This window comes from Acomys minous (genome assembly GCF_964271855.1).
Source record: "Acomys minous genome assembly, chromosome: 13".
NCBI lineage: Eukaryota > Metazoa > Chordata > Mammalia > Rodentia > Muridae > Acomys > Acomys minous.
The window spans coordinates 106,476,475-106,489,993 of record NC_140495.1 but is presented as its reverse complement, the minus strand read 5'-3'; the positions used below and the strand labels follow the sequence as shown (position 1 = coordinate 106,489,993).

The window sequence follows — 13,519 nt, the reverse complement described above, 5'->3', positions numbered from 1 at the left end:
TATATATGGCATGCAAGCACACAGGGACTGACACACACACACACACACACACACACACACACACACACACACACACACACACACAAATAAAATAAAATAAAGGCCTGAGTAGAGAGCCAGGGAAGGCTTGAATGTTGAATGTGAATGAATGCCCAGGGCCACGTCAGGGACCAGTGCTGAGACCCATGAGAAGAAAGCGTCCCCTCCACATCCCTGGGCCCAGAGGATGGCAAAGCCTTCCTCTAGTCCAAGTGACAATGCTAGCAGTGTATACAAGGACTACGTGTTTACAAACTATAGACAGGTGTGTGCAAATCTAGCAACAAGAGGCTCCTCATGTTTCCTGCCTGAGATCGCTGGCCTACAGACACCTCCTACTCACACTAGCCTACCCTCGTCTGACATAATAAACCAGTGAGGCTCCAGGTTGCTGCTGCAGTTGGTACCACTCCGGCGTGCTCACAGACCACCTGACCCCAGCAGCTTTTCTGTGCCCAGGTCTCTGTGTTTTAGTGTCCAAGTGGGTCAGGGGTCTGCAACTCATCTTTTTTATTTTTTCTATGTTCTGTGACTTCACCATGTGGCCAGGATAGCCTGATTATGTACCAGACAGCCCCGACTCATGCCCTGCTTTGGCTTCCAAGTGCCTCCATTCCAAGGGTGACTCAGCACGTACAGTTCTCTAGTATTCAAGTTTAATAAAATTTAGCTAGAGCCATGGTGCTTATTTATAATGTGGGAAGACACTTTAAGGCTTTGCTTCAGTGAACAGTATAATGCCTTTCCCTACCATTCTTTCTGCTAAACACATCTAGCGAGTTCTTCAAAGCCCACCAGCAAACAGGCTGAGTGACAGGAGAGAGGGGCAGATTAATATCACAGAAAGCGTGAATGTCAGCAACTGGGGGGGGGGGGGGACGACACGGGACACGCTCAAGTCTCAAGTGCTACAGACAGGTGAAACAGGATTAAGACTTCAGAACTTCAGAAAGGTCACGGGACATGGAAAGGTCCTCTGGGAGCAGCTCCAACATGTCTAAGCAGCTGAAGCAGAGGCCAGGAGGAAGGAGGGGGACCAAACAAGACAGCAGCCAGCATCGGCTGTGCAGATCTGCTGCAGAGATAGAGACAATGGGACAAGTCAGGGAACAGAGGGCAAGACACGGTCTCCATAGATTAAATTAGTCTGTTTGGAGGCGGGAGGGAGTGTTGCTGGGACAAGAGGAGCTTAGCAAGGAGACTGAAGAAGCCCCGAGGGTTTTTGTTTGTTTGTTTTTGTTTTGTTTTTCGAGACCGTTTCTCTGTGTAGCCCTTGGCTGTCCTGGACTCACTTTGTGGACCAGGCTGGCCCCAAACTCACAGCGATCCACCTGCCTCTGCCTCCCAAGTGCTGAGATTAAAGGCGTGCACCACCACACCCGGACTAAAGTCCCAAGGTTTTAAAAAAGATAAGAACTTACAGTTTGTCAAGTCAGTTTAAAGAATGTAAGATCACAATCATGCAGAATAATATTCATAATATCATTTTTAAAAGATTACTAAGGATTAATTATGCTCAAGACTGACCCTGTTCATACCAAGCCTAACAAAAGCATAATGTCTGTGTGCATCTACACATGGGTACATGTATAGGGAGTGTGCATGAGCAGGGAGGGGAAGAGGCTGACACAGGGCATCCTCAGCTGCTGTCCACTGCCTTTCACCTCAGTATCAGTATGTGGCCCTAGCTGGGCCGGAATTGATCAGTAGGCCAAGCTGGGCTCAACTCACAGAACTCCACCTGCCTCTGCCCACAGAGCGCAAAGAAGAGTCTCAGAATCTTCTCACCAGCAACAGGACCACAGGTTTGCCCGTCATGGCAAGCCCTTTCCCAGCGGAGCCATCCCCCTGCACCTGAAGCAGTTTCAGGAGTCTGTCCAATCTTCTAGCTACTCATCCCTGTTATCAGGAGGCCTAGACCACGAGATTTATGCATCAGTTAACCACAAATAAATTCACTCCAGAAAGGACTGAACACCTCAAAGAGACTATCTCCATCCCTACTACTAAAGTGAGCGTCCCACACTTAATGACCAACTAAAAGCAACTGAAGCAAAGGAAGCAGCTTGCTTTCGGCAGCTGAGTAGATCCGGGTTAGTGTCAAGTTGCACCCTACTTGGGAGCTCTTCAAAGCCAAGGTCAAGCCTGGAGTCAACTGCATATGGGCTCAGCTCTGCCAAGAGCCGGCTGTGGGGTCTGAGACCAGAAACTTAGTTTCTTAGGACATAAGAAAAGACCCAGGGGAATGACAGGCTCAGTGCCTGGCCAACAGCATGTGTCTGTCGGATCTGCTTTCACTCAGCCCTTTTTTTTTTTTTAAGTCAGGCTGGCCTCAAACTCAGAGATCCACCTGCCTTTGCCTCCTGAGTGCTGGGATTAAAGGTGTGTATCACCACCAGCCATTCTGTCCTTTGCATGGAAAACCACTTTTTCTGGGAAAAAAAAACTTAATAATCACAAGAAACTAAGAGCAGTTTGGGGAGAAGGAAGCTATTCCTCTTCGTGTTGCAGGTTTCAGAACTGGCCACATTTTCTAAGCATACACAATACAGCTGTATATCTTGAGCTGTCTTAAAGTTCATGGAAGTAAATGAAAGGCTATAAATTTCATTTCATTTCATTCTTTATGTATGTGTGTTATCAAAAACCTCACGTTATTTGAGGAAACGAACCAAGAAAAGCCAAATTATCAGTTATACCTGAATGAAGCTGATGGAAAAGAAAGCTCAGCGCATCAAACCGCTCAGATGCTCACAAAGCCCATGGCTAATGCCTCTTTAGCAAAAGAGAGTGCAGCCTGTAAAAGTGGAACCAGGGGCCAATGTGAAATAAATTCATTCCCTTTCTAAATAGTATGCCCTGACAGTCATGGTTTCAGAAGCAAACAGGGCTAAAAGCGTCTGAGCACTTAAAGGGTCTGAACACTTGAATGATTTATTTGGCCAGCTCTCAGGCAGATGGGAATTTGCAGAAAATGAAAGTGTGTGTGCCTATTGTTACCCTTGAGTCTGGTCCTCACACAGATGTCTAGTCAGGCCACCTTGAAGGCTCTTTAATCAAACACTTCCTATTACTTAAAATAAATAAAAAGTTTTTTGGCTTTTTTTTTTTTAACATTTATTTCTGAGAGGAAAGGAGCTTGTGCCTTGGAGGTTAGGGGAAAACTCTGGGGAACTCAGGTCTCTCCTTCCAACACTGAGCCATCTTCTCTAACACCATGCTTTTCAACAAGAAGGCACTAAGAAATACTTACGTCAGTCCAAGAACCCTCGTGTAAAAATCCAGGGACTTCTTAGGATCCTTGACTCGCAGCATTGTTTGCTGCAGTAGGAAATCCTAAGGAGAAACAACAGAGTATGTGAACCTACCTTTAGCTTTCAACACTTACTAGCAGCTTTCTCTATGCTTTCCGTAACAAAACAGAACAACAACACAGCATTGTGAAACAAACAGAACACAAGAGAAGAAACAGGAACACCCCACAACGCCCCCACCCCACCTCCAACCTCCCCGGGACCTCCAGGAAACGGTCCCCACACCTACCACTCACACTCCCAAGCCCCTCCGCCCAGTGTTGTCCCATTGCAGGCTCCAGGGTGGGGCAGCTGAGAGCCGGGGAGCTATACTCCAGGAGTGCCCTTCAGCTAACAGTACTTGAAGAACCTGGCCTTCTTGCTCCGTAGCCACTAAGGCTTAGTGGGGCCTTTGTGGTGGTTCTGGCTTGGTTTTGGGTGGGTTCTTGGGGCAGAATCTCCTCATATAGCCCACACTGGCCTCAAACTTGCTGTGTCACCAACTGGTCCTTGAACTCCCTGACCTTCCAGCTTTCACTCAGGCGCTGAAGCTATGGGCATGAGCCCCCAGGACCTGTTTTGGCGACAATTCTGAAGTGACTCCAACATCATCCTTCTGAGAGATTATTTTGTCTTTTTGCTGGCATTTCCCCACTCCTCGGGGCTTCAGGTGTCTACTAACAGGTGCATTTCTTCTCTAGCTTGGCTGGAGCAGCCAAACCACAGCTTTATTTGGTATAACAAAGGATCCAACCTCTATCATTTTTCCCCCTAGAGACAAGGTCTTCTGCAGTCCTGGCTAGTCTGGAATGCACCAAACACATCTAAGCTGGCCGTAATCCCAGAGCAGCTGGCTCTACCCTCCAAGTGCTGGGATTCGAAGGTGTGCCCGACCATGCCCACTCCATATTATTGTGGATGAATGTATAAACAAGCCTTGCTGAACAATCAAGAGAGAAATGGCACCCCCACCCCCCACCCCCACTTCCCAGAACTTGATGGCCTGAATCCCATGACCCCTTTCCTTTATGAGGGTTCTTCTTAAACTAGTCAACTGGGAAAAGACTGTGAGGTTGGACCTCAGCCAATGGGAAGACAGTCACCATCTGCCTTGCTGTACAAACCAAGTGTGCTTCCAACCTCAGGATGCTTGCTAGTAATTGGGTTCTGGTGCCCTCTTTTATTTGTTTGTGGGGAGAGGTTTCAAGTCAGGTTTTGTTGTTGTTGTTTTGGTTTGTTTGTTTGTTTGTTTGTTTGAGACAGGGTTTTTCTCTGTGTGATAGCCCTGGCTGTCGTGGACTCACTTTGTGGACCAGGCTGGCCCCTGCCTGGGATTAAAGGCATGTGCTATCACACCCAGCACTGTTCTTATTTACTGGGGTAGACTTGGTTTCTCTCTGTAGTACTGGCTGTCCTAGAATCACTTTGTGAACCAGGCTGGCCTTGAATTCACAGAAATCCACTTGCCTTTGCCTCCTAAGTGCTGGGATTAAACCACCACTGCCTGGCAGGTTCTGGAACACTCTTTGCAGAGAGAAATGGCCTTGAGAAGCTACTCTCACTCTTCCTCTGCATTTACTGACTGGTAACCATGTTAACTGGCAAGACCTTATGAGGTCCTAGACTCCTAGGCAACCAAAAGGCAAAAAGGAAGTCTAACACTTTTGTGAAAACCTTCAACTTCCACAGAAAACAGAAGGCCTAACTTAAACCATGGTAGACAATATATAAACTCAGAGTGTTAAAATTACTAGTAACACTTGGTTAGGAGTAACACTTTCTTTAGGTACAGAAACCATTTTATTTTTGAGTCAGGGCTGCATGTAGTCCAGGCTGGCCTTGAATTCACTATGTAGCCAAGGATGATCTTCCTGACCTCACCTCCCAGGCACTGGGATTGCAGGTGTGCACTACTACACCCAGTTCTGGGGATCAAACCCCAGGCCTCTTTCATGCTAGCCAACTAAGCCGCGTTCCCAGCCCTGATACAATGATAATATTGTTATTTATACGTACAAGTATTATGTCCACTCTACAAATGGGAAGGCTACACTGAGTAATTACATTAATTATCCAACCCTTGTAAATTCAGAGTTTCCTCTACCATAGGCACCTCTTACCCTCACCAGTGCTATTCTTCTGTACTCATGGAATTAACACAAAAGGCCTGAAGCTCTGATCACCCCACTGCAGCTGTGATAGCTTGACAAGGACCTAGAAACAACATGAGGCAAGCCTCTGGCACATCTGGAGGGATGATGTAGATGAGGTTAGCCTCTGGGCACATCTGGAGAAATCATACAGATGAGGTTAGCCTCTGGGCACACCTGAAGAAATCATGTAGATGAGGTTAGCCTTTGAACATGTCAGAAGGATTTAGGGATTTCCTTTCTTCTTCTTCTTTTTTTTTTTTTTTCTTTTGTGTGTGTGTGACAGAGTTTCTCTGTGTAGCCCTGGTTGTCCTAGAACTTACTCTGTAGACCAGGTTGGCTTTGAACTCAGAGATCTACCTTGCCTCTGTCTCTCAAATACTAGGATTAAAGTCCCTACCCCTACTCCCAGGAGCTGAGGACTGAGCCCAGGGCTGTAAGTGCTCCACCATGGAGCTAAGTCTTGATTAGGTTGACCAAAGTGGGAATACCCACGGAAAACGTGGGCGGCACCTACAGGACAGCACAGAAAAAGAAAACTGGCTAAGCACAAACACTCCTCGCTCTGATTCCTGTCCGCTGCAGGGTACGATCACACTGTGAACCCCGAGATTGGGTTATTCACTGGAAAAACCTGTTTTTAGTTGTGATGTGTCTCAGCCTTAGCACACACCTTTAATCCAAGGGCTTTCTGCTTGAATATTGTAAAGAGGATTAAATAAAGTCAACCATAAGAGGAGGAGGAGGAGGAGGAAGAGGCAGAGGAAGAGGAGGAGGAGGCGGTTCCTTCAGCTGAGGAGGTGGGTCTAGCCGGCTTTCACCCCAGCATCTGGCTCCAGAGACTTCATTGGTTAATCAAATGACTGAGATTTTCCTTTTAAAAACAGCACCTGTCTGTGGCTGTGATTGACAGCCTCAAGCTCATGCCACCATGACCTCCACCATGACCTCCACACATACTGGAGTGTAACTTTAACTGCAAGCCAAGATATGCCCCTCCTCCCCCACCCCCTGCTTTTTGCCAGGTTTTGGGGTTTTATTGTTCTTTTTCTTTTTCTTTTTCTTTTTTGGTTTGTTGAGACAGGGTTTCTCTGTGTAACAGCTTTGGCTGTCCTGGACTCTCTCTTTGTAGACCAGGCCGGCCTCAAACTCAGAGATCCGCCTGCCTCTGCCTCCCGAGTGCTGGGATTAAAGGCACACACCACCACACCCGGCTTGCCAGGGTGTTTATTTTATCACTGCAGTGAAAAAAGTAATGCTGCAGCCAAACAGCCTCCTCCCCCTCTAACTTACATCATCTAATGGCACACGCCTTAAATCCCAGCACTCAGGAGGCAGAGGCAGGTGGATCTCTGAGTGTGAGGCCAGCCCGGTCTACAGACTGAGTTCTAAGACAGCCAGGGCTACTCAGAGAATCCTGTCCTAAAGAAGAAAAACAACAAAACAAACACAATGTTCCTTATCTACAATGATATATAAAGAACACTTAAATTCATTGCCCAGATGTGGCAACTGCTGGGCTGGCCTGGATCTCTGGTCCAAGATGGAGTCACCTGTAACACCAAGATGGATGGCCAGTACGGGACCAGCCCCTTAAGGAAAAGGGAACTGAACATTCTACGCTTCTCAGAAGTCTGCTGAACCCTCGTCTCAGCAAAACAGCTTCTCCACAGCCTCCTACTATTCTAAAGGCCTGACAGGTCCCTCGCCCTGACAGAATAAACAACATCGGGGGTGGGGGTGGGGGGTGGGGGGGGATTTGCTTACAGCAGTTGCCTTTAGCCTTCAAAGAATCCCCTTTTCCTTAGCGCTCTCCTACCCAGCTAAAAGCACTCTATAAAATCCCAAACTCCTTTTTGGTGGTGCTGTATTCCCTTCTCCTGGGGGCAGCCTGGCAAGTCATACCCTGAATAAAGCTTTGCCTCTGAGGCTCTGGTTCTCTCATTACACACCACATGGTACCAGGGCAGAGGGCAGCTGGATCAAAGTTCCCTGTTTCTGAGCCTGGGTTGCCTTTCCACATCCGGAGCTGCCCTCCCCTTTGACAATCAGGTAAGAGAGAGATAAGCAGCTCACTGTCCAGGCACTGACCGACCGGCCGGATCTCTCCTCTGAGCACAGCTATAACAACACCTACGAAGTCACTCTTGGGCTACACTGAAGTGACACAAAACGATTTCATCCTTCTTCCAAAGCAGTGAGATCACTTTCATGCCAGATGCTAGTCTAAGCAGAGATTAAAACAAGACACAGAAACTACAAAAATAGCACGCATCTCCCTCTCCCAGCAAACGCTACGTGCCTGCGTGGGGAGGCAAAATCCCCAGAGATGCTGGAGAAGCTGAGGCGCGCTCTTTCAAACCACACAGGGCTAATCTCAAAGGCTTTCCTTGGCAGGATTTATCAGCCAGCCTTTCGCCCCCACACCGCACAACAACCCTGGGGCGGGGCGGAGTTTGCAGATAGAGTCAGCTCTAAACACAACCCAGATTATTTTATCAAACATTAACACAAGTTCTACCTTAAAGGACTCTGAAGATGGAATTAAATGACCAGATGGCCTTAAAATACGGAGATCAGGGTAGGAGAAACAGCTCAGCAGTGAAGAGCACAAACTGTTCTTGCAAAGGACCTGAGTTCAGTTCCCAGAACTGGGCAGCTCACAGCTCTAACTCCAGCTCCAGGGAATCCAACACCCCCTCTGGACTCCACAGGCACTTACAGCTGGGCGTGATGGCACAAGCCTTTAATCCTAGCACTCGGGAGGCAGAGGCAGGCGGATCGCTGTGAGTTCGAGACCACCCTGGTCTACAAAGCGAGTCCAGGATGGCCAAGATAACATAGAGAAACCGTGTCTCGGGGAAAAAAAAAACAGGCACTTACACTCACATGCACATACCCACACACAAACAGACATGCCAATACATACGTAAAAATAAATCTTGAATTAAAAAAAAAAGGGGAGATCAGCCTCAGTTAGCTAGGTGTTTCAATGCAATCACAGGAGACCTTAAAGCGTCAGAAGACAGAAGCAGGTCAGAGGAAAGGCAGACACGGTGAGGATGTTAGAAAGGGTAAACTGAGGGCAGAGAGAGACAGATCACCACCATTTTGGCCACTGACAACTGTTGGAGTGATCTTCCTGAGCACTGCTAATGATTGTCTTTGTAATACTCAAGTGCTGACTGTCTAGGCAGGGAGGTGAGTACAGGCTGGACTTTGGTATGTTTTTTTTTTTTCTTTTTGAGACAAGGTTTCTCTGTGTAGCCTTGGCTGTCCCGGACTCACTTTGTACACCAGGCTGGCCTTGAACTCATAGCAATCCGCCTGCCTCTGCCTCCCGAGTGCTGGGATTAAAGGCGTGCGCCACTACCGCCCCGGCCTCTTTGGTATCATTTTTAGGAAGCACCTCCAACAGTTCTTTGTAAACATTGTTCTCCATCACCTTCTGATTGGTTGAATAAAGAGCTGAACGGCCAATAGGAGCTGAGGCAGGAGAGGCCCTCTGGCAGAGACAGGAACCCTGGGAAAGAATCAGGAGATGGGCGGAGTTCCAGGCTGGTGCAGGAGGAAGAAACTGGGTGGGCAGACTAAGGGGTATCCGTGGGAAGTAGGCCAGGCAAGAACTATTGGGTTAGAATAGCTGAGGATCTGCCCCACCATAGTGCCCACGCTAATAATAAGTATAAAAGGCGGGCTGGAGAGATGGCCCAGGGGGTAAGAGCACCGACTGCTCTTCCAAAGGTCATGAGTTCAATTCCCAGGAACCACATGGTGGCTCACAACCATCTGTAATGAGATTTGGCGTCCTCTTCTGACTTGCAGGTAGAATATTGTATACATAATAAGTAAAGAAATCGTTAAAAAATTAAGTATAAAAGGTCTCCATGTCATTATTTGGGGAGCTGGCAGTCCCAATTAAAGTCCCATTTTAGACAACAAACAAGGAAACTGGGGTATCGGCCCGACCCCCTAAAGGAAGCGAGATTGCTGCATAGCTCAAGTCCTCCCCAGGTCCTGCCTGGACTGCTCTCTGCTTCTTGCAGGCTTATGCAATTGCAATTTAGAGTGACAGTTCTAGAATCAGAAATCTGAGGTTTAAAAAAAAAAAAAAATCAATCCATTGAATTCTTGTCGCTTTGGGCATAAAAGTCCCTAGCGGCACACATCTGTCTGCTGTACACTTGTACAGCACCAGCTCTATCACTGCTCCCGGACACTGGTTATTTCAATCATTTTCTCTGTCAAATGCTTATCATTCAGTAAAAAGAGGTACGTTCTCCCGGCAGATGTAAAGTTTATTTCCATTACATACATGTTTAATAAGGTAGTATTAACTCTAGCCCGCGGATGTGTCTCAGTGTCAGGAGCACATATGTGCTTAGCATGTCCAAAGTTCTGGGTTCAACATGCAATTAACATACACTCCAGACTCACCAAGGAGGAATCTTTGTAAGATGAGAAAAACAAGAGTTTTCAAATTTTGAGTACCCCAACTATTGTTACCTCAACCTACATGATGTAAATCATCACGTGACCTTCTCGGGCGTGACATTCAGGCTTCTCTCCTACTGCTGCGTGTGACTCTCATCACGGCATGGCCTGTGCTGCAACCTTCTGCCACATTTTGATAAGATTATCTCCTTCCTGGCCCTGGAATCTCTCCCGTGTAACTCTCTGGGTGTCGACATCCCATCCATCAAAACGCGGTCCTATCACCGCTTTCTGCTTAATCCGTTCCTTGACCCTCACACGTGAAATACTTACTACCTTGAGCTCTCTCTCCACAGACTAGCATGATCCATTTCATCTTCCTGTACCCTCACAACAGCTCTGAGTCATCTTTATGTTCCCCTTATGAGTCCCAGGAGCCCCGGCAAGATGGGAGCAATCAAGGATATGAGGATTCAAACGTGTGGCGGCTCCAAACACCCTGGGCTCACCACACACCGCCGATGAGACCTTTGAGAACCCCATCTCCTCTGTGTTCCCACTATGTCTTCGCTGACAACTTGAAACTAGATTTAGAAGTACCTAAGGCAACAAAAGTAACTAATACACCAGAATGCTTTGTAATGCTCCTTAACCCCAAATCCATCACAGTTGGCCTACCTTTGGCAAAGGAAGTCCTCATCTTGTTTATGTCAGTATCCCAGCCCACCCAAAAGCCCCTTTCCTGGTCTTGCAGTTAGTACACAATCAAGCTAAATTTTGTTCACTGAAGGCCTTTTCCCCGCTGCCCTCCATGGCAAGTTCTACATTTACAGCTTGAGCTAAGGAGCAGAGAGGGTGTAGTCCCAGCACTTCGGAGACAGCCTGCCTGGTCTACAAATCAAGTCCAGGACAGCCAAGGCTACACAGAAAAACCCTGTCTCAAAAACAAGAAGTACATTTTATATATATATATATATATATATATATATATATATATATATATATATATATATACTTTGTTTTTATATTTCATATATTTTTAAAACTCTGAGATTTTTAAAAAATATATATTTATTTATTATGTACACAATGTTTTGCCTGCATGACTGCCTGCAGGCCAGAAAATGGCACCAGATCTCATTATAGATGGTTGTGAGCCACTACGTGGTTGCTGGGAATTGAACTCAGGACCTTTGGAAGAACAGACGGTGCTCTTGATCTCTGAGCTATCTCTCCAGCCTCTCTCTGAGATTTTTAATTCATTCATTCAGAGGTTTTTTTTTTTTTTTTTTGGATGCTAAGGATTGAACTCAAAGCCACACTAGCTCTCTGAAACAGGATATCCCCAGGCCCTGGATTTGCTTGCAACAGCCTGCTACCTAAAATCCCCAGTTCCCTAGTAAGTTACCTGACACAGAATCTGGGTTTGCATTGTAAGAAATTGCCCAGCACTGGCCAGGCCATGCTGGCCCCCTCCCCCCGTCTAAGTTTTTCTGTGTAGCCATGACTAACTTGGACTAGGTTTGTAGACCAGGCTGGCCTCAAATTCACAGAGATCTGCCTGCCTCTGCCTCCCAAGTGCTGGAGTTACAGGCCTGCCCCATCATGCCTGGCTTTATTTATTATTTTTTTTAATTTAACTTTTTTGGTGGTGCACTCTTAATCCCAGCACTTGGTAAACAGGCAGCTGGATCTCTATATGTTTGAGACCAGCCTGGTCTATATAGGAAGTTCTAGCCCAGGCAAAGCTAGTGAGACCCTGTCAAAACAAAAACAAAAACAAAGACAGGAAGGGAGGAAGAAGGGAGAGAGGGGAGGGAGGGAGGGAAGGAAAGTAGGCCAGTAGGTAAATTTTTCAGTAATGTAAGAAACTAATTCACATGGAATGAGCCAATTTATAGTGTATAAAATAACTAGGGGACCAAAGATGGGTCAGATAAAGTCACTTGCTAACAAACCCAAAGACCTGAATTCCCCAATATCCACATATGGAGATAAAGGTGCCCACTGACTTCCACACGTGTTCCTGCCCGTGCGTGTGTGCGTGTGACACACACACACACACACACACACACACACACAAATGTTAAAAAGTTAAATGCATACTAAGGTGCATGATCATACAAGGAGTGGGAAGAAGTGTGTGTGTTCATGACACACCTGGCTAGTCAACCAACGGCTTTGGCAGTTAGAGTGTGTCTGACTCTCGTAGCCTTAAGGCAAAGAACAAGCAGGAACCAAAGTCCCTCACCATGGATCTGCCCCCACTACAGGGCTACATAAAGCCCACATTCAGCCTTCACGGAACTTACAAATGATGTGACTAAATGAATATACGCAAAGGTGTTTACTGACTCAGGGACCACACGGGAATAAATCTGTCAGCCACAATGTCTAACTGTTGGCCATATAGAGACTGGGAGGCACCACACCTGAACGAGCTTCCCCGACTGTAAGTACAGTCACGTTAAGTGAAAGCTTCTCCACGCCAATGGCTACTGGTGGCCAACTACAAAACGAAAGGGTCAGAAGACCAGTCTCTAAGACTCTCTTCAAATGGAAGTCCTATTACCTGTAACCTCTCCACGAACGACTCATGGGTGGCCAAGCGTGGATTTAAGCAACAGCAAAGGCCAAGCAAAGGCGGTTAAACTTGACAACCGCTGTAGTCTTAAGGAGTTAAAAGTTGGAGGGAAGGCAACTGCAGAAAATGAGTGCGGCTGGGAGGGACCAGTTATAGACCGGGGCCTTTAGCTATGCGAGCTCTGAAGCTGGCTCCTCTAAAGGGCCATGATGCCTGACCGAGGACAACTGCACCCACAGACACGGAAGCTGACCCTGATTTGGCATGGCTTCAAGACACCGTGCCAAAAAATAAACAAATCGATGCACATGGGACTCAGGGGTTTTGAAATAACTTTCTGAAGCAGCCGATCCCCTCTTTACTGCCTCTCCCACTGACCTCTCTCTCTTCCCAGCTCACCCCACTCCGCCTTAATCCGGGGGACCTGAAGCTGCGGCCGGACCAGGTTAGGGTTTGGCCGGGCAGGGCCAGAAACCCAGGTCCGCTCCGGCCGCCGAGGAGGCCCTGTCGCCCACCTTGGTGCTGGGGTCCGGGTCGGAGCAGCAGCCGAGGGCGGCTTCATCCGTGAGGCCGCTGGATGCGGGCTGTGGCTCTGCCATGGCAGTCCTGGAGGTTCACCGACCAATTGTGCTAGCAAACCAGCCGGCCACAAGCTCCCAAAGGACCGTGGGCCGCCTTAGCTATAGACTGAGCGACCGGCCAAGAGGCGGGCTGCCGCGGCTCTCAGCCAATCGCGGTGCACAAAGCTGTTGGCTTTCTGCTGATTGGATCCCAGTTCAGTACGGCAAAAACTACAATTCCCAGAATGCCACTGCGCATAAAGGCGGCAACTCTTTAAAAAGCGTGTTACTTAGTGACCTGATTGTGTTTATAATTACAAAAGTTGAATAACCGCTCATTCATCAGGGCGGCAACTTTGTAGAAAATTGCAGCCTGGTGGGAGTTACTCTTTTTAGACTGAGAGTTTGAGCTGGAAGTTAGTCTTTTTAAAAATTGTATAAGAACTGAAGTTTATTCTC

At 47.4% G+C, this 13,519-nt stretch overlaps 1 protein-coding gene across 1 annotated transcript in view; it reads right to left on the bottom strand.

Annotated features, from left to right (window-relative positions):
* The window catches only part of GLO1 (glyoxalase I), a 21,721-nt gene extending 8,511 nt beyond the window's left edge, over nt 1-13,210 (bottom strand). Inside the window, exons 1-2 of the mRNA XM_084754016.1 lie at nt 13,016-13,210; nt 3,293-3,375 (exon numbers count right to left, since the gene is read on the bottom strand). Of these exons, the coding sequence (XP_084610142.1) occupies nt 3,293-3,375; nt 13,016-13,099 (167 nt within the window). The 5' untranslated portion in view covers nt 13,100-13,210. The remainder of the gene's footprint in view (nt 1-3,292; nt 3,376-13,015) is intronic.
* Nucleotides 13,211-13,519: the final 309 nt, after the last annotated feature.